General features: G+C 42.5%; 1 protein-coding gene across 6 annotated transcripts in view; it reads left to right on the top strand.

Moving 5' to 3' along the window:
* Window positions 1–21,956, top strand: part of adam22 (ADAM metallopeptidase domain 22) — a 430,588-nt gene that overhangs the window by 365,923 nt on the left and 42,709 nt on the right. For all 6 annotated transcript variants that reach the window (XM_068013002.1, XM_068012995.1, XM_068013011.1 and 3 more), the window contains exon 25: window positions 19,048–19,138. In XM_068013002.1, the coding sequence (XP_067869103.1) occupies window positions 19,048–19,138 (91 nt within the window). The remainder of the gene's footprint in view (window positions 1–19,047; window positions 19,139–21,956) is intronic.

Raw genomic sequence — 21,956 nt, forward strand, 5'->3', positions numbered from 1 at the left:
CTTGCCTAACAAAAGTCTATCAGTCTCAGTCTTAAAATTTCAAGTGACCCAGCATCCACAGCCTATGTGTGAAAAAGTGCTTCCTAGTCTCATTCCTAACTGGCCTCAGTCTAATTTTAAGATTATTCTCCATTGTGCTGGATTCCTTCTCTAAAGGAAATAGTTTCTCTGCATCTACGCTATTGAATATCTTTATAATTTTAAACACCCCAATTAGATCACCCTTCAACTTCCTAATCTCAAGCAAATGCAAACCAAGTTTCTGTAACCTGTACTCATAATTTACCCTTTTTAACCACAGTATAATTCTGGTGAATCTGCGCTTCACTCTCTTCAAAGTCATTATAATTTTCCTGAGCTGTAATGTCCAGAACTGAATGCAGTTTTAGCTGCATCCATACCAGGAAAATTTGAGTGAAGCAAATCTGGCATCTGCTCAGTTCAGGATAGCCCGATTTCAAGAAGGTCCTAAAACACATAGCCCTTCTACCAAATGGAGGGGGCCTACACCGGATTTAGGCAGCCGCTAAGGGCTCCTGAAAAATCATCTTATCCAGTGTGAAGTCATACATATTACGGGCATGTTTGGCTGTGAGAAATCAGTCCTTTTTTTGCCCTTGTTTTCTGCCCAAAAAGCTGGTGCAGCAAGGATCAATTTCTACTCCCTAGTCATAGAGTCATTTACAGTACAGAAGGAGGCCACTTGGCCCATCAAGTCCATGCTGGCTCTCTGTGGACCAGTCTCGTCAGTCTCACTCCCCCCATCGATCCCTGTAGCCCTGCAAGTTTATTTCCATCACATGCCCATCCAATTTCCTTTTGAAATCATTGATGTTTTCGCTTCCACCACCCTTGTGGGCAATAAATTCCAGGTCATTACCACTCGTTGTGTAAAAAAGTGCTTCCTCACATTCCATTTGTATCTGCATCAGAGTGTCATGTCTAGTTTGTGGATAACATAAATAAAGTAATTGAGTTTAATAAGAAATAAATAATATTTATAATGGCCTGCTATGACACACAGGCCTGGAGTATCCTTAGAATTACTGTTCATTTCAGGGCAAGTTTGGGGCACTAATTTGAGTAAAATGGGCAGTCAGGCTTACTGCAACAAATACTCAACACAAATGTATCGGAACTTTCCTCCCTAAAATTTGTCATTGTACCAAAGCACCTCTGTATATCGGTGAGCTTGAATTGGTGCAGCCAACATTCCAACTGCATTTTCCTCAACTTCAGCCACTAAACCTGACCTAATTAAGTGGCAGTATGAGCAGAACAGCACTATCCCAGATAGTGCATTGAGATGGTCATTTCTATCGCTGGAGCTTAAGATTTGTGTTAGTTTAGCTGTTTGGTGTCAGGAGGTTCTGTCAGCACTTTTCCTGCCTTATTTAATCAGCTATGCAGAAAGTATAGTTTTGGACTGAGGAAATGAATTTCACAATGAGAATTGTTCTATTCCTATATTTTGAAGAGCTGAATGATGAGTTGCAAGAGACTAGATCGGAAGCACTTAGTGAGGCATCATGGATGATGTTTGGTTCCTGTAGGTACATATACTCCATAGGATTTACAGACCGGGATGGATTTTTTAAAATGTAAATTCTTAGAAAGGCTATGCTGCAGCCCACTTTCACCAGGAGAACAGCATTGAAAACTCCAACATCAAAATGGCCACCTGAATGTAGTATTTGCCTTAGGAATACTGTTGTGCTGTTTATACTGCCATTACTATATTAGTGGTGTCAATATGGGTTGTGTTTGGGTTGGAAATTGAGTGGGAATGTTGATTATGTCCAGCCAACCTCATTTACAATTCAAATGCAGTCTTTCAGTGGCAATTTTGAGACAGCAGGCTTTACTGCCCTATTTTACATAGTTTAATGCCCTAAATTTCCCAAAAATGGTACGCCTCAAAATCTTTTAGCTTCCTATGTTATTAATGAGTATTGTTATTTGTAGTCAAGTCCTAACTATTTGAGATTAGTTTGAAATCTTGAACAGGATATCTTAAATTTCAAGTGTCATCATTGACATGTAGTTCACTTATAGTTGCAGTGCTTTCCTTTTTGTTTTGTCAGTGGAAAGGACTGTATAACTCACAGTTTTTCTAGGATTTCCATTGTCCTCCTGCAGAAGTTATGGCCAACAAGGGGTGATTTCCCCCCCACCACCCACAACCACCCATGGAAATTGACCCACTTCATCTAATCATATCTAGTGACCTGTGGAGCAATATGATCATATGCCTATTTTTATAATTACACCACAAAATTGAATGATTATTGCAGTGACACAAAGTCTAGAGACATGTAAGGGTAGATTTTATGAATTCAGACTCCTGACATGGACGTTTTGTGTCATGAGTGGACCTATCAAAAATTTGAGCAGAGAGGTCATCAAGCCCCAGAGGATCTTCCATCCACTATACCTAGAAACCTATAAAATTCTAGCAGGACTTGACAGGGTAGGTGCAGGAAGGATGTTCCCGATGGTGGGGGAGTCCAGAACCAGGGGTCAGAGTCTAAGGATACGAGGTAAACATTTCAGGACTGAGATGAGGAGAAATTTCTTCACCCAGAGAGTGGTGAACCTGTGGAATTCGCTACCACAGAAAGCAGTTGAGGCCAGAACATTGTATGTTTTCAAGAAGGAGTTAGATATAGCTCTTGGGTTTAAAGGGATCAAAGGATATGGGGCAAAAGCGGGAACAGGTTACTGAGTTGGATGATCAGCCATGATCATAATGAATGGCAGAGTAGGCTCGAAGAGCCGAATGGCCTACTCCTGCTCCTATTTTCTATGGTTCTATGTTTCAAAATGTTTCTGTACACTCCCAGAGTGTGAAGCTCTGCAAAACAAACCATATATTCATAAAATCTACCCTATAGACCATTTGCAAGATATTGTTCAAAGTTAATGACTTATAAATACTAACAATATGGAGCTTTTGTTTCTCTTTCCAATACCCCTTCAAATTTCCTTACCTTTGACCCTCTGCGCAGCATAGCTGCTGCTCTCAACCTGTTCAACAGTACCTTTGTTTCTATCTTTAATGTTGCCCTCCCCTCCAAGTAGCTGGCTTTTCCCCATTCCCATCACTCTCATTTGTATAATTTCCACCTCTGCACTCTTAAGCCTGGAGGTTGCTGCTGGAATGCTTCTAATGCACGAGTAGCCAAATTATCCACCACCAGATGTGGCTTAATTGCCTCCCTCTCCTGATCTAAATCCTTCCACTACTCCAGGATTATCCTACACAGTAACTCTGTTCTATGACAGATCACCTCCTCTGAACTATTACCTTTTCTGACTTTCTATAAGCCAAATGTGAAAATCTTATTGAATTCTTCATCTCAAAGATTGTGACTACTTATTGGTCTGCCTTAGGCAGGTCTTCCACTTAGCCGGGTGGCTAAACATTAATTTACCCAACAGCATTCCAGCTTCTCCTCCACCTCTTCCAACATCAACAAAGGCCTTCAGTACGATCATGAGTGCCACCTGCTGCACCCTCGGCTCCACCCCAGCCCAACTCATTCTCATACCTTTTCAGGTCAATATTTACTGTATCATCAGTGATTGTATTTTTCTAAAACTGTCTCCTGCAACCTTTCAAGACTGTGGCCTTCACCAGCTCTAAAATAGCTCTTAATATTTCTGTCCTCTCAACTACAATCTTCAACCTCCCCTTTCGTTCTAAGGGCTTTACCATATTGTCACCATCCAGCTCTGTGCCCACTTCTTCCATCACTGCCTCTTTGAATCACTTCAATATGGGTTTCTGGAAGCTGTACCCCCAAATAACTTTGTTTATAAGAATTTCCATATATATATCATGACATTCATCATATTCCTTCAGATCATACATCCACATGATAAGAACTCTTCATTTTTGATCTCTGTTCTGTCCTCTCACTACATCATTCCTTCTTATCAATGATCACCTTCGCTCATCATCTAACCCAAATCAATCATTTGTCAATCTTTCTACATTAAGTTCATCATATTCCTTCAGATCATACATCCACATGATAAGAACGCTTCATTTTTGATCTGAAGGAATATGATGAACTTAATGTAGAAAGATTGACAAATGATTGGTTTGGGTTAGATGATCAGTGAAGGTGATCATTGATAAGAAGGAATGATGTAGTGAGAGGACAGAACAGAGATCAGCTGTTAGGTCAAGCAGTTTAAGAAAAAACTAAATAGCCATGAACAAAGGCAGTTTAATTGCCAACTCTACATTCTGAGCAGACGGTAAATTTTTTGCATATCTGTGCCTGAAGTACTTGTGGAATTCTGAATTTATAAAATCACCTACACAACTTTACAACCCATTGCAATTTCTTTACTGTACATGTGTGCCATTCTCAGTGTGATTCATCCCCCCTGCACATAAATGATCTTTCAGTGCATGTGTGGTAGAGACAAACCACATTCTATTTATAGATAATCTTTGGTTCACAATTAAGTATACATCAAGTATCTTAAATATATCTCACACTGTTCAAAGTTAAATCTGCAACAATAATGGGCCAGTCAGTCTCCAGTTTCCCGCACCAATGGCGGCCAGTTTAGGTGCCCGGAGGCAGGTGCCCGGAGGCGGGCACCCGGTGACAGGCCGATGGGCCAGGGTTCCAGGTAGGCCTTGAGGCCCTCTCTGCCTGCCTGGGTGCAAGAGCAGCTACAGGTTGCCCTGTAGAGGGATTCCACCACCCTCCCTCGCCCCCGTCTCCCCCCACCCCAGAATGGTGGCCTGGCTGCTGAATCTATTTTTTAATTAAATATGTAAAAAAGTTGGAGAGAGGGTGTCTCCATGTTGAAACGTCCTCTCTGTTACTTACCTTCCATTACAGCCTGCTGCTCCTCCCAAGGTGAAAGGCCTCTGATTGGCCCTCCAGCTTCTTGAGCCCACACCATCTTTAATTGGATAGAGAACGTGTCTCCATGCCAATTAAGGGGCGCTCCCGTGAAAATCCCAATGCGTGACTGTTTGCCCCTGGATGGAAAATCCAGCCTGGCAAATTTATTTAATTGTAACATACATAAAACCTATTATCTTTGTAAACTTGGAGTTTTTGAGTCACAATAATTCTCTTAGAGAGCTGGCAACTAAACTGTAACAAACAAAAAAGTAGTGGAAAGGAGTATTGACAAAAGTCATGAGAAGATGGCTTTGTTAAGGGACAGCCAGAAGCAGTTACTGCTGGGGAGGCAAGAAAATAGCAACTAATTTTTATTTGTCTAACAGATTTTACACAATGATTACAGTAAAATAACTGTGGTCTTAGCTGGTTTAGGCAGATAAGAAATGGCTTTATTAACATAATAACTTTGCTAATTGGAAGAGCAGACAAGATCAGAATGTAATTACATTTTGCCCAGGGGAAGGTGATTCACTAAAACAGAGCTGTTTCATAAAGACAACAGTTATAATCCAGAAAGACAAAAAGAGAATTTAATAAAACGTCTCTTGCATTTTGATTGAGAATATATTGCACATTGTGCCCGTTCCTAATTTGTATTAAAGCTTACATATTCTACAAACATCTATATCTAACTGGTATTATAAAATGTAATTGCTTTACACATATTCATTGTGAGGCTTTACAAGCTGTCTCATTCTATTTGTATCACATGAAATGCAGTACATTGGGACATAATTTTCTGTCAAAATAATGGTGAGGCAAATAACACTGATACTATACGCAAATGCTACAGCTATTTCAGGTGAAGGCACTTGTGCGGTTAAGTGCGGATATACAAAAGTTGCTGTCTGTGCTGTCGCTGACTTGCTCACCATTGAAATGCATTGAAAGACATGTGGTTGCTGTATTTGTGCAGTAGGTATGAATTAAACTCACCACAGAAAGTTAAGTTTTGTCCATGTTAGTCTAAGTACCCTTTTACGACATGATAAGTGTTAATTACTTCAGGTGTTGCCCCTCCTTTAAATCTGCCATCATCACCCCCTCCTCAAGAAGACAACCCATGCCTCCACCACCCTTGCAAACTACCAACCTCTCTCCAGCTTCCCTGTCACCTCCCAAATGCGTTCCCATCTTTCAAGGAACTCCATGTTTGAAACCCACCAATCAGTTTCCACCCCTGCCACAGTACCAAAGCAGCTCTTATCAAAGTCACTAATGACATCCGATATGACTGTGACAAAGGTAAACTTTCCCTCCTCGTCCTTTGCAACCTGTCTGCAGCCTTTCACATGGCTGATCACACTATCTCCTCCAACGCCTTTCCACTGCGGACTGCTCTCACCTGGTTCCATTCTTCTCTATCTAATCGGAGCCAGAGGGCTGAATTTTCAAAACAAGGTCAGCAAAACGATGCCCAGATAATTTATGGGACACAACCCCGTGCCCTGTCTGCATTGCTCATGCAACACTGTTTTCATATGTTAATGCCCTAATTCGGCAGAAGGCGAGCTCGGCGCCCAATTCATGCCACTGAGTATCTCCAGGAGGTGGGAGCTGCCTGCAGAGCGCGAGCAGCAAGGGAAGACGGTAGCCAAGATAGGGAGCTCTGCTGCCTTGCCAAAGACCGCAGGCAGCTTCTTGGAGAGGGCCAGTAGCACAAAAGAAGACGTTGTTGAAAGATCCAAATATGAGGTAATGCCCAATAATTTTTAACTTTACAAAATGAAGTTTCCCTTTGCCCCACTCTGAATCCGACAACTGTGCACTAACGTGCACCAGAATGTTCGAGTTTGCTGAAATGCAAATTGAAAATTGCAGTTCCAACCTCCGCGGCCCCTTAGCAAGCTCCTCTTGGAACTTAATGGGCCATTAATTGGAGGCGAGCGGGTTCCCAATTCCCTCCCTCCCCCCCTCACTTTAAAAATTGAAGTCTGTTCCAGAGGTATCAGGATCCAGAGACACTCTCCGGGACTACAGTTTTGAAATCACGTTCAGACCCAGTTTTGACCCCACCGGCATTTGAAAATCCAGCCCAGAGAATCACTTGGATAGCTGTAGACTGCAGGACAACATCAATGGACAGGTCAGGTGGGCAGAAAAGTGGCAAATGGAATTCAACTCAGAGAAGTATAGGTGATGCATTTGGGGAGGTCAAACAAGGGAAAGGAATACACAATAAATGGGAGAATACTGAGAGGTGTAGAAGAAGTGAAGAACCTTGTAGAGAATGTCCACAGATCCCTGAAGGTAGCAGGACAGGTCGATAAGGTGGTTAAGAAGGCATATGGAATCCTTTTCTTTATTAGTCGAGGTATAGAATACAAGAGCAGTGAGGTTATGCTGGAACTGTATATGACCATACAAATTAGGAGCAGGAGTAGGCCACTCGGCCCCTTGAACTGCTCCACCATTCAATAAGATCATCTGATTGCAACCTCAACTCCACATTCCCGCCTACCCCCAATAACCTTTTGCCCCCTTGCTTATTAAGAATCTATCTACCTACCTCTGCCTTAAAAATATTCAAAGACTCTACTTCCACTGCCTTTTGAGGAAGAGATCATTAGTTAGGCCACAACTTGAGTACTGTGTGCGGTTCTGGTCACTACTATCACCCTCATCACAGAAATGACGTAATTGCACTAGAAAGGGTACAGAGGAGCTTTACGAGGAAGTTGCCGGGACTGGAAAAATGCAGCTATGAGGAAAGATTGGATAGGCTGAGGTTGTTCTCCTTGGAACAGAGGAGGCTGACAAGAGATTTGATTGAGATGTACAGAATTGTGAGAGACCTGGATAGAGTGGAGGTGAAGGGCCTATTTACCTTATCAGAGAGGTGAGTGACTATGGGCCATAGATTTAAAGTGATTGGTAGAAAGATTAGAGTGGAGATATGGAAACGTTTTTTCACCCAGAGGGTGGTAGGGGTCTGGAACTCTCTGCCTGAAAGGGTGGTAGAGGCAGAAACCCTCAGCTCATTTAAAAGGTGTCTGGATATGCACATCAAGTGCTGTAACCTGTGTGGCTACGGACCAAATGCTGGAAAGTGGGGTTAGGTTGGGTGGCTCGTTTTTCGGCCAGTGCAGACACAATGGTCCAAGTGGCCTCTTTCTGTACCGTAAACGTTCTATGATTCTATGACTTGCAATGGCTTCTCTTCCTGCTCACGTACCTCTGGTGTGCCCCTAGGATTTATCCTTGGCCCCCTCCTATTTCTCATCTACATGCTGCCCCTTGGTGACATCGTTCGAAAGCACAGCATTAGTTTTCACATGTACATTGACGACACCATGCTGTACCTCAACACCACTTCTCTCAAATCCTCCAGCATTGCTAAGTTATCAGATTGCTTATCTAACATCCAGTACTGGATGAGCAGAAATTTCCTCCAATTAAATACTGGGAAGACTGAAGCCATTGTTTTTGGTTCCCGTTCCAAACTCCATTCCCTAATTACAGACTCCATCCATCGCCTTGGCAACAGTCTGAGATTAAGCCAGTCTGCTCGCAACCTTGGTGTCACATTTGAACACGAGATGAGCATCCGACCTCGTATTCGCGCCATCACTAAGACTGCCTATTTCCACCTCTGTAACTTCGCCCAACTTTGCCCCGGTTCAGCTCTCCTGCTGCTGGAACCCTCATTCATGCCTTTGTTACCTCGAGACTTGAGATTTCTCTGTGATTGTCACAAGATCGGCGATCTTTACAACTTATCATAGTGGAATCTCACTCCTCTCCATCGTCGGCAAAGTCTTCTCCAGTATCCTTCTAAACTGCTTAGTGCAACATTTCGACCAGGATCTGTTGCCAAAGAGTCAGTGCAGTTTCAGAACAGGTCAAGGAACTACTAATATGGTGTTTGCAGTTCGACAGCTCCAGGAGAAATGCGAGGAACAGAACATGGACCTCTGCACAATGTTTGTTGACTTAACCAAAGCCTTTGACACAGTCAGTTAGAAATTTGCTGCCATAAGAAATTCATCACAATGGTTCGATAGTTCCATGACAGCATGCTCGCACGTGTCCTGGATAAAGGTGAGTCTTCTGACCCATTCCAAGTCACTAATAGAGTTAAACAGAGCTGCGTGATGTCACCAACCCTCTGCAGCATGTTTTACTCCGCTATGCTATCCGATGCCTTCCTTGATGGTGATCCTGACTTCAGAATCAGATATTGCATGGATGGGAAGCTGCTCAATTAAAGATGACTCCGGGCAAAATCCAAGGTCTCCAAGGACATACTTCGTGATTTCCTGTTTGCTGATGACTGTGCACTAGTTGCCAGTTCAGAGCTGGACATGCAATGCAGCATGGACTTGTTCTCCAATGCAAGTGACAACTTTGGCCTTACGATCAGCACAAAGAAAACAGAAGTACTATACCAGCCTGCTCCAGGAAAGCCCTATCTCAAGTCCAAGGTTTCAATCCATGACCAGAACCTGTCAGCAGCAGATAAGTTCACTTATCTCAGCAGCACAGTCTCTCGAGCTGCCTATGTTGATGACGAGACACATGCAAGAATTGCCAAAGCAAATGTAGCCTTCAGCAGACTTCAAACATCAGTCTGGGAATGAAGAGGAGTAAGCCTGGCTACCAAACTGAAAGACTATAGAGCAATAGTCTTTCCCACTCTGCTCTACACATGTGAGACTTGGACTGTGTACCAGCATCATGCCAAGAAGCTCAACCACTTTCACTTCGGAAGCTTCTAAAGATCAGATGGTAGGACATAATTCCAGACACTGAGGTGCTCACCCGAGTTGGCATGCCAAGTATCCACACCATTGAGACAGTCACAATTGAGTTGGACTGGTCATGTAGCCAGAATGCCTGACACTTGCTTAGCAAAACAAATCTGTGGAGAGCTTGAGTCTGGGGTGTGCTCACATGATGGTCAAAGGAAGCTATACAAGGACACTCTGAAGGCTTCACTTAGGAGTTTTGATATCAACCCGAGTCCTGGGGGAAGCTCACCCAGGATCACTGCACCTGGCTCAACCAAATAAGAAAGGGTGAGGTCTGCTTTGAAAGCAAGCAAATATCAGAGCCAGAGAGAAAACACAAGGAGAGGAAGTTCCGAGCCAGCAAACACACTATATGATGGACATGGTCATCTTTGTCTTGAAGGACATACAATAACAACATCACTATACTTAACTATTCCAATGCACTCCTGGCTGGTCTCCCACATTCTACCCTCAGTAAACTTGAGGTCATCCAAAACTCTGCTACCTGTGTCCTAACTTGCACCAAGTCCCATTCACCTATCACCCCTGTGCTCGCTGACCTACATTGGTTCCAGGTCAAGAAACATCTTGATTTTAAAATTCTCATCCTTGTTTTCAAATCCCTCCATGGCCTCGTCCCTCCCTATCTCTCCTCCAGCCCCATAACTCTCCAAGATATCTGTGCTCCTTGTTACAACCAAGCTTGGAGGAGTGCACTATCTTTCTCTAGTTCCACTACTCCGCTGATCACAACATATATTTAAATGTTTTACCCGGTTACCGATACGGTAATTAGTTTCAGAATAAAAATTCGCCAACCAGGTTTCTTTAATAAACAGCAAAATTATTAATTTATTGTAAAACAAGATTTATTCAATAAAGATGCAAAGCTTATTAACTCACAGGTTGAAATATGAAAGTATAAATATATTCCCTTCTAAATAACCCAACACACACACACCGGTTAAAGAAAAAATAAAAAAGCTTTCTCTGCAGAGGTCAGCTTTACAAAAACAAAAATATTTTAGCCAAATACTTGATAATTCTTGAAGAAAAAAAGGATAAGATATGAAATGTTCCAGATGTTTCAGTCTGGCATCTAGGTACACATATACAGCTGCTACTGGGATCTTCCTGGAGCAGTTTTGTTCAGGAGATGTTGAGGAGTAGTCTTGCAGACTTTTGGGGAAAATTACTGCATCAGTGGATTCAGATATCACACTGGATTCTCAGAAGAGTTTTCAACTCAGGTGGAAAAGGATGAGTTGGGTGGCCTCTCTCGTAGCAGGATACACACCAACTGCACTCCAAACAATCCAAAAACGAAACCAAAACCTCCTGACCACCATAAATCTAGGCATGTGACTTCTCTGTAAACAATTCCAAATAGTTCGATAGTTCATAAGACTCCGCCCGTTTACTTAGCTTAAGACATGTGACTTCCAGTAAGTGCTTGTTTTTAAGCAAAGTCCCAAGTGTCTTTCCAGTGACCATTTTATAAAAAACCAAACCAACATCTCCTCAGGTAATTTCCACTGTCTTTTAAACACAAGTCCTCAAAAAAATATCAATAATGGAAGCACATTCATGACACTTCCACCCTTGGAGAATGAAATGCCATTCATAAATGCATTGCATTATAAAGTGTGGACAAAGTGTGGATTAAAAAATATGAAAACACATTTATACACTCATTCTCATTCACTCTTTACATGTAGCTAATACAGTTTTGCCCTGTACCACTTTCATATCCAGATGACTTAAAACAAAGTTAAATTCTAGACAAAGAACCAGCAATAACAATGTCTTCCCTATTGCTGGCATCAATTGCAACCTTGAAGGGCTCAGTGAAATTTGGGGCAGTCAACACTGATTCATTGATCAAAATTGCTTTCATCCACTCAAAAGATGTTTGGCACTCCCCTGATCACACTACCATGACTTTCTTTTGTAGCAAATCTGTCAGTGGAGCAGCTATCGTGCTACAGTTTGATACAAACTTGCAGTAGAAACCACACATCCTCAAAAACCTCATGATTTCTTGTTTAGTCTTGGGGCAGGGAACTCCACCAATGCTTGTGCTTTCGCTGTTCTTGGCAACACGTCCTTGCCCTACTATATGCCCTAGATAGGTTACCAGCTCTTTTGCAAATTCACTTTTGGCGAGGTTTATCACCAAATCAGCCAACTGTAATTTTCTAAACAGAGCTTCTAGTTATTCCAAATGGTCCTTCCAAGTGTTAGGAACACTGCCTACCACTTGGGTCATTCGTGTCTGATAAGTGGCTGGGGCATTTATTAGCCCGAGTGGCATTACTCGGTATTGGAAAAGACCATCTGGTGTGACAAAGGCCGATATTTCTTTAACTCAGGGTGTTAAAGGAACCTGCTAGTATCCCTTTAAAAAATCTATTTTTGTAAGAAATGTAACACGTCCAACTCTATCAATACAGTCTGCCAAGTGAGGAATTGGATAGGAGTCTGCTTTTGATACTGCATTAACCTTTCTGTAATCTATGCAAATCTAGTTGAACCATCAGGCTTAGGCAATAACAACACTGGGGAGCTCCGGCTGCTTTGACTGGGTTCAATTAGATGGTTTTCCAACATGTATTGGATTTCTGCTTTCACCCGGGCTTGTTTCTCTGGACCTAAGCGACAAGGATTCTGTTTTATAGGAGAGGATTCTCCAACATCCACATCATGTATGGCTAAGGTTGTACAAGCTGGTTTGTCCCTACAGACTCCTTTAAATTCTGTGAGTAGCCTTGTTCGGTCTCCTCATTGTTCAGCATCTAAAAATGAAAGCTCAGTGTCTAATCTCCCTAACAATTCAGTGTTTGCTAACCAGATAGTAGGAGGTTAAATTTGAGAATTGTCTAGGCCTCCTTCTGCCTCATCCTGACTATCCCTTTCATCCTTCACTGTCCTTACTACCTGGCATACCTGTTCTTGCTTATCCTCCTCCCGGTGGTGATATTGTTTCAACATATTGATGTGACACTGCCGATTCTTTCTCCGGCAATCTGGGGTATCCATGAAATAATTTACTTTACCAATCCTTTTGACGACTTTATATGGACCACTGAACCGTGCTTTTCTTTATTATTCGTTCAAGGGATGTTGGCATCACTGGCTAGGCCAGCATTTATTGCTCATCCCTAATTGCCCTTGAGAAAGTGGTGGTGAGTTGTTCTTGAACCGCTGCAGTCCTTGGGGTGTAGGTGCACCAACAGTGCTATTACGAAGGGAGTTCCAGGATTTTGACCCAGTGTTGGCCAGGGGCTGCAAGAAATACAGAATCAGTTACAAACTGCTGGGATTGTTTGACCTGTAGTAACCTGGAGCTCGGATACTGGCCTGTGCTGGTAAAAACCAGTTTGAACTAATTACTTTATGAGACAAGACAAAGGATCAATCACAGGAAAAGAGCCTTATTTGGACATGGTGTGATACCGGGGTCTTTGGGCCTGGGCCAATTAGGAGAAGATGTGAACAAGGTGAGCAGGCTTAAATCAACCGGAAAGACACAGCTCAGATTTGGAGAGATAAGAGGGAGGATAAGAAGAGAGCTTTTTGGGCATAGAGCCAGCAAAGACTCCGGAGACCAACCATCGTGGAAGTGGAAGACCCTGCGTGAGCAACGCGGCGACGACGTAGAAGAGAGAGAGAGAACGGAACGCCTGGCCAGCGTTAACTCTCCCTTTTTTGGGTATTATCCTTAGTTTTCTATGACTCGGTCAGGGAAAGATCAGAGGAACCTAGTGGGTGTGCTTATGAATTCTAGCTAGTTTTGTTATTAACTGTATAACTCAGTTGGAGTTGCATGCTTTTGTCTAACTAAGCGTATAAGCCTTATTCTTACATTGTACAACAAGGTGAATAAAATAAATTGATAGTTAAAGAAAGGACTGAGTTTCCTCCTCTTTGTACTAAGCCATTAACTGTAGCTGTGGATTAAGCTGGAGGATGGCTCTCTTGTAACCCAATATCCCAAGCACCCAGCCTGAGACTCAATTAAGAGGACTTCAGTCCCACGTGACAGCCAGGATCAAGTGGTAATAGGGAATAAAGGGGACAAGGGGGAGTTGACTCCGCGCCACGGTTTACACCAGCGACAGTGAAGGAACAGCGTTATAGCTCCAGATCAGGATGGTGTGCTGCTTGGAGGGACCTTGCAGATGGTGGTGTTCCAATACATTTGCTGCCCTTGTCCTTCTAGGTGGTAGAGGTCATAGGTGGTAGAGGTCATTACCATCAGCGATGGTAATGCCATTGAATGTCAAGGGGAGATGATTAAATTCTCTCTTGTTTGAGATGGTCATTGCCTGGCACTTGTGTGACACAAATGTTACTTGCCACTTATCAGTCCAAGCCTGGATGTTGTCTGTATCTGAGGATGGTGCTGAACACTATGCAATCATCAGCGGAGATCCCCACTTCTGACCTTATGATGGAGGGAGGGTGATTGATGAAGTAGCTGAAGATGGTTGGGCCTGGGACACTATCTTGAGGAACTCCTACAGTGATGTCCTAGGATTAATATGATTTACCTCCAACAACCGCAACCATCTTCCTCTGTGCTTGGTATGATTCCAACCAGCGGAGAGTTTTTCCCCTGATTCCCATTGACTCCAGTTTTGGTAAAGCTCCTTAATGCTGGTCAAATGCTGCCTTGATGTCAAGGGCAGTAACTCTCACCTCACCTCTTGAGTTTGAGTTCAGCTCTTTCGTCCATGTTTGGACCAAGGCTGTAATGAGGTCAGGAACTGAGTGGCCCTGGCGGAATCCAAACTTAGCATCACTGAACAGGTTATTGCTGAGCAAGTGCCACCTTGATATCACTATCGGCGACCCCTTCCATCATTTCGCTGACAATCGGGAGTAGACTGATAGGGCGGTAATTGGCTTGGTTAGATTTGTCCTGCTTTTTGTGCGCAGAACATACCTGGGCAATTTTTCCCATTTCCGGGTAGATGCCAGTGTTGTAACTGTACTGGAACAGTTTGACTAGGGGCGCAGCTAGTTCTGGAGCACAAGTCTTCAGTACTATTGCTGGAATGTTGTCAGGGCCCATAGCCTTTTGAGTATCCAGTGCCGTCAGTCATTTCTTGCTTTCACGTGGAGTGAATAGGATTGTCTGAAGACTGGCATCTGTGATGCTGGGGACCTCAGGAGGAGTCTATGATGGATCATCCCCTCAGCATGTCTGGCTGAAGATGGATACAAATGCTTTAGCCTTGTCTTTAGCACTGATGTGCTGGGCTCCCCATCATTGAGGAGGGGGATATTTGTGGACCCTCCTCCAGTCAGGTGTTTAATTGTGCACCACCATTCACGACTGGATGTGGCACCAGAGGATCTGGATCGGCGCAGGCTTGGAGGGCCGAAGGGCCTGTTCCCTGTGCTGTAATTTTCTTTGTTCTTTGTTCTTTGTTCACCCTATAAAGGCAGTAGTACTAATACATCATCCCCTGGTTGAAATATTTAGATCTTGGCACGCTTGTCTGCCCATTTCTTTAAGGATGTTTGTGAAGCTTTTAGGTGTTCCTGAGCCACTTTTCAGGCTCTTGTGGCCGCTCCCGGAACACAGATACATAACCTAACATGGAAGATTTGTAACAAAAACAAGAAATGCTGGAAATCTGAAACAAAAACAAGAAATGCTGGAATCACTCAGCAGGTCTGGCAGCATCTGTGGAAAGAGAAGCAGAGTTAACGTTTCGGGTCAGTGACCCTTCTTCGGAAGATTTGTCCACTGTTCTAACAACTTTGATTAGTTTAAGAGGACCTCTTACCTCATGTCCATAAACTAATCCAAAAGGACTAAAACCGGTAGATTCATTAGATGACATGAAAATTGGTGGTGTTGTAAATAGTGAGGAGGAAATGCCTTGATTACAGGGAAATATAGATGGACTGGTAAGATGGGTGGAGCAGTGGCAAATGAAATTTAATCCTGAAAAATGTGTGGTAATGCATTTTGGGAGGGCTAACAAGGCAAGGGAATATACAAACAATGGATGGTAGGACCCTAGGAAGTACAGAAAGTCAGAAGGACCTTGTCCATAAATCACTGAAGGCAGCAACACAGGTAGATAAGGTGGTTAGGAAGGCATGTGGATGCGTGCCTTTATTAGCCGAGGCATAGAATATAAGAGCAGGGAGGTTATGATGGAGCTATATAAACCGCTAGTTAGGCCACAGCTGGAGTACTATGTACAGTTCTGGTCACCGTACTATAGGAAGGATGTGATTGCACTGGAGAGGGTGCAAAGGAGATTCACCAGGATGTTGCCTGGGCTGGAGCATTTCAGTTATGAAGAGAGACTGGATAGGCTAGGGTTGTTTTCCTTGGAGCAGAGAAGGCTGAGGGAGGACATGATTTAGGTGTACAAGATTATGAGGGGCATTGATAGGTTTGATAGGAAGAAACTTTTTCCCTTAGCGGAGAGGTCAAGAACCAGGGGGCATAGATTTAGGGTAAGGGGCAGGAGGTTTAGGGGGGATTTGAGGAAGCATTTTATCACCCAGAGGGTGGTCGGAATCTGGAACGCACTGCTTGAAGAGGTGGTGGAGGCAGGAACCCTCACAACATTTAAGAAGTATTTAGATGAGCACTTGAAATGTCATAGCATACAAGGCTATGGGCCAAGTGCAGGAATATGGGATTAGAATAGTTGGGTGCTGTATGGCCGGCACAGACACAATGGGCCGAAGGGCCTGTTTCTGTGCTGTATTGCTCTATGACTCTATAAAAGAAATTCCCTCCCTTTGTTCCAGTCATGGACATATTAATGACAGTATGTCATTCAAGGGAATGGCCTCTGGGAACTGAGTAGCCATAATAGTGAATATATATTGATGTCCTGCTTTTGTTTTTGCTAAAGGTCCCACACAGTCTATTAACACCCTACTAAATGGTTCCCCAAAAACTGGAATGGGAATTAGAGGTGTCGGTTTTATGGCAGGTTGCGGCTTTCCCACAATTTGGCAGATATGACAAATTTTATTAAACTGCACCATGTCCTTGTGAAGACCTGGCCAGTAGAAATATCGACTTATACATGCTTTGGTCTTCCAGATCCCTACATATCCCATCATAGGAATTTTATGTGCTATCCTTAATATTCCCTTGCGATACTTGGGCGGTACCACTATCTGGTGAACCACCATTCTTCGTCCGCAGGTCAATGAGGAGGTCTCCACTCTACTTGCTCATCAGAGTCTCATTTTTAATGTAGTAGCATTCCGGAACTCCCTCTGCTTCAGCTTGAGCCAATTGTGCCACCTTAGTTAACTCTGGATTGGCTTGCTGAGCTTCGATCAGAGAAGACTTACCGAATATTTCCTTCGGATGATCCAACTCCCTCAAAAAGTTTCAGATAGCCAAATGTCTGTCTGTGTTGCCAATTTGACCACCGACAATTGAACTTGTTTAGTGACTGCTCGGGTCACTACACATGAAGGAAAAGTTCCTGGAACCTTTTCCTGCAATTGCTCTGTCTCCTTAACTTCACTTGTTCTTTCCATGACAACCGGAGAAACTAATACCTTCGCTTTGGCTAATCATTCCCCAGGAGTATGTCAACTCCATCTCCAGGCAAACTATGGACAACTCCTCTGGTTACCATTCCAGACATTAGGTTACACTCCAGGTGCACCCGGTGCAAAGGTATGGGTATATACTCCCCGCCAATACCTTTCACTAAAACCTTGGCATTCAGTGCACTCTGTGGTGGAAAGGTTATGCCTTTCACCAGCAAAGGAGTTTGGGTGGCTCCTGTATCCCGAAGTATTAATATAGGTTTGCCTGCCTCATTTGAGGGATAGGGAGTAATTTTTCCTATTGACAAGAATTCCCTCTCGCTCTCAGGTATCTTGTTCATGTTCCCTGCACTAATGGAGGTATGTTTGTGACATCCTCTAATTCTGGCCTCTTGAACATCCCCAATTTTAATCACTGCACCATTGGTGGCTGCGCCTTCAGTTGCTTAGGCCCTAAGTTCTGGAATACCCTCCCTATATCTCTCCTCCTCTCCACCTCGCTTTCCTCCATTAAGACATACCTTAAAACCTACCTTTTTGACCAAACTTTTGATCACCTGCCCTAAGATCTCCTTATGTGGCTCGGTGTCATATTTTGTTTTATAATACTGTTCTGAAGTGCCTTGGTATGTTTTATTGCATTAAAGGCACTATATAAATATAAGTAGTTGTTGTTGAATTTCTATCAAACTTCATTAGTCCTTTTTCTTCACTCAGAGGGTAGTGAATCGTTGGATTTCTCTGTCCCAGACAGGAGTGGAGGCTTAGTCATTGAGTATGTTCAAGACTGAGATTGATAGATTTCTACATATTAAAAACATCAAGGATATGGGGAATAGTGTAGGAAAAAACTGCTGAAGTAGAAGATCAGCCATGATCTCATTGAGTGGTGGAGTGGGCTTCAGGGGCTGAATGGCCTACTCCTGCTCCTATTTCTTGTGTTCTTGTGTCCTAAAATATTTCACATCCTTTATTTTTATTTGGTACTTTTTTTGCTGGTGATTCATTACTCTTTAAAGATGTTAATGTAATTATCATTTGAATTTTTTAGTTCCTATTTTCTGAATTCCTGTGATCTTCAAGGATCTGAAACTTGGAAATCCTTTGTGTTCTTCTAAGGTGGCAGTTAGTGGGTCTTATTAATTTCCAGAAAGTTCATCATTGAAAAAAAAATGAACAATGCATGTTTGCCACTGTGAAATATCTGTGTAGTGCACTTTCTGTGAGACCTCTACCTAAATGCGATATAGTCATAAATAAAGGTAAGTGGCTCATGCAAGCCTGATATTTTCTTAAATAAACATTCGCAATAGACCGATCTGACTTTGAATATCAATATTTTGTGTGACCCTTAGTTATTTTAAAAGCATTACCTGTTTTTTGTTTTGAATAGTTCAGTGGAAAATGTTAAGAATTGTTCAGCATATTAGACTATATCAGTCTGCAAATAATCACATTTTAACGTTTCATAGTATTGAAAATTAATCAGGAAATACTCTAGATAAAGAGTGTTTATTTTTCTAATAGACGGGTAGGCCATAGGCCTCATGAAACCTATTAAAATGCATTCATACTGGGAATTTCCTGGGGGTTTCTCTGATCAGTTGCCGTAACTTTGGCAGAAGATTGGCATTAGCCTCATTTATGTATCCTAATATATTCCATTCTAACGTATCTATTCATAATGTGTCAAGGACTGGGGTGAATGACAATGTGAAATACTTTGACATGAAATGAAACAATATGGAACATATACAAATTAAATTTAAATGGTTACTTACTGATTTATCGGGAGATTAATTGGTTGTGTTCCTCCCCTATTGTCGCAGGATCAGTTAGAACCAATATTATTATAGGTGCCATCGCGGGGACCATCCTGATGGCAGTTCTTGTCTTGGCTATTGCAGCATTGTTTTACAAGTAAGTATCAAAACTTTGCTTTTCTGTGACTGGAGGATTTTCTTGAGCTCATTTCCAAAATGTATTAAAACAAAACTATGTTTAAGACAAAAACTACAACCTTAATGCACTAGAATTTATGCTGTGAGAATTTTCTAATGAGGTTACACTTACTAACAGTATATGTTTTGTTACCTTTGTTAACTTTGTTAGCCCAAATAAAGCAGTAATCATGTAATACTTTAGAGCCAGATTTCTGAGGTCATGCTACTGGGAAGGAGGTTCACCCACCAGCCACACAGGGACTGGATTTTGCGGCCAATGGCAAAGCAATGGTGCTTGCCAATGACCTTGAGAAAAACTGTCCACAAAGAGCCAGTGGTCTCTGTGCCACAGACCTCCCATTTCCCGATGGCAGTTTAATCTGGCAGCAGGTCAAAGGGATCTCCAGGCATCCAGCAGCAGTGATGTCATCAATAGGGTAAGCAATCAATCATATTGAATCATTCGCAGACAGCAAACCAGGAAGTTAAAAGCACTGAATCCCTTCACTTTTCATTTAAATTTTCAGATAGCAAAATAAATTATGATTGGATTAAGACAGAAGCTCCCACCATGCTGGAGGGGCTCCCATTGGCCCTTCAGCTTTGAGAGCCTGCCCGCCATTCTTAATTGAACAGTGAGTGCACTCTCTGGCCACTAATTGGCCAGTCAAGAGAAAATCACTGCAGGGTGACTGTTCCCGATACATTGGGTGGGAGGGGGGAGCGTGATCAGGACTCCCATTTGACACTGACTTCAGGGTCCCAACCCAAAATGCAAAATTCTGCCCCCAAAGTTACTGTCAATTGTGGAAACTTTGTAATTACTTTGGAAAAGGCATGTTTTGCTAAATTCCTACAGGAAGTTTTGAACTTTTTACAACTTTTTATAGTAATTTACTAGTGGATCTCTCCAGCATTACATGTGGGAAGTGAAAAGAAGCATTTCCTTATAAGGCCAGAAATATTATACCATGTAATGCACAATATATTATTATATTGTTATGTATGATTTAGAGGGCTTAATCTTCAGCTCAGTCACACCCTATAACTGAGTGCAATTGGAATATCATGAAACATAAGTATTGAGGAAGATCACTTGCATTCAACCACCAGTCAAAGAACACATGGTGCACACTTTCAGTAGGCATTGTGACAGCCAGTAAGAGATTGGAGATAAGGGAGAGGATGTGACATAATTTTAATATCCACACTATTTTCTGCCCTTTACATTGGAAGTAGACTTTTTCTTGATATCAGCCATATATATCAGGTATCCAGGGCTGTGCTTTTTAATCCATCACTATTTAGTGGGAGCAGAATGCATGGGGACAAAATGCATAGGAATTGTTAGACAAAGAAAAAGCCTTCTACAATCCTGGTAGTTGCATGATACAATGGCAATGTTTTTTTTTTATTTATTCATTCGCAGGATGTGGCATCGTTGGCAAGGCTAGCATTTGTTGCCCATCCTTAATTACCCTTGAGAAGGTGGCAGCTTGCTAAATAATTTCAGAGTGCAGTTAAGCATCAACCATATTGCTATGAGTCTGGAGTTACATATAGGCCAGACCAGCTAAGGACAGTAGGTTTCCTTCCCTAAAGGGCATTGGTGAACCAGTTTGGTTTTTATGACAGTCCGGAAGTTTCATGATCAGTGTTGCTGATACCGGCCTTTATTCCAGATTTATTTAATTAACTGAATTTAAATTTCCCAGCTGCCATACCTCTGGATTATTCGGCCAGTCACATAACCACTGTGTTACTGTATCATTGATTACTCATGGTGATAAATCCATCAGTTAGTCTATAGTAGATTCAAACATGAGACACAGGAAACTCCCAGTGTTGGAAAGCTTTGGAAACCATACATTTACCATGTGCAAATTCATATTTTTCAACTATTCTTCAACAAGTTTACTTTTAGTTGACTCCATGGTTGAAAAAGGGTTGGCCTCCCACTTTTTGGGCTGAATTTAGTGAGCCCGTTGAGGGTCCCATCAGTGGACCCAGAAGGGGGCGCCATCGCTGCTCGTCACGTGTGGCTAACCGCGATCACACGGCAGTCGGCCACTGATCATAATGGAGGCCAGGGCCCTCTTACAAAGGAAGGTGCTACGCAGGTCATGCTCAAAGAGGAGGTAATTCAGACACTTGAAGGGTTTAAAATTGATAAGGAGAAGGTATTGGATAGACTAGCTGCACTTAGAGTTGATGAGGCACCAAGACTGGATGAGATACAGCCAAGGATACTGAGGGATGTGAGGGTGGAAATTGCAAAGGCACTGACCATAATTTTCCAGTCTTCCTTAGACTCAGGAGTGGTTCCAGAGGATTGGAGAATTGCAAATGTTATACCCTTGTTCAAAAAAGTGTGTAAAGATAAGCCCAGAAACTACAGGCCAGTCAGTATAACCTCAGTGGTGGGGAAGCTTCTAGAAATGATAATTCAAGACAAAATTAATAATCACTGGGCAACAGCAGGTTAATTAGGGAAATCTAGTGTGGATATCTTAATGGAAAATCATGTTGAACTATTCTGCTGGAGGTATATGATGAGGTAATAGTGAAGGTTGATCAGGGTAATGCTGTTGATGTGGTGTACATGGACTTCCAAAAAGCAGTTGATAAAGTGTCACACAGCAGACTTATGAGCAAAGATATAGCTCATGAAATAAAAGGGACAGTAGCAACATGGGTAAAAGTTAGCTAAGTGACAGGAAACAGAGTAGTGATTAATGGATGTTTTTCGACTGAAGGAAGGTTTGTAGTGGAGTTCTCCAAGGCTTGGTGTTAGG

The sequence above is a fragment of the Heterodontus francisci genome, chromosome 2 (assembly GCF_036365525.1).
Source record: "Heterodontus francisci isolate sHetFra1 chromosome 2, sHetFra1.hap1, whole genome shotgun sequence".
Classification (NCBI taxonomy): domain Eukaryota; kingdom Metazoa; phylum Chordata; class Chondrichthyes; order Heterodontiformes; family Heterodontidae; genus Heterodontus; species Heterodontus francisci.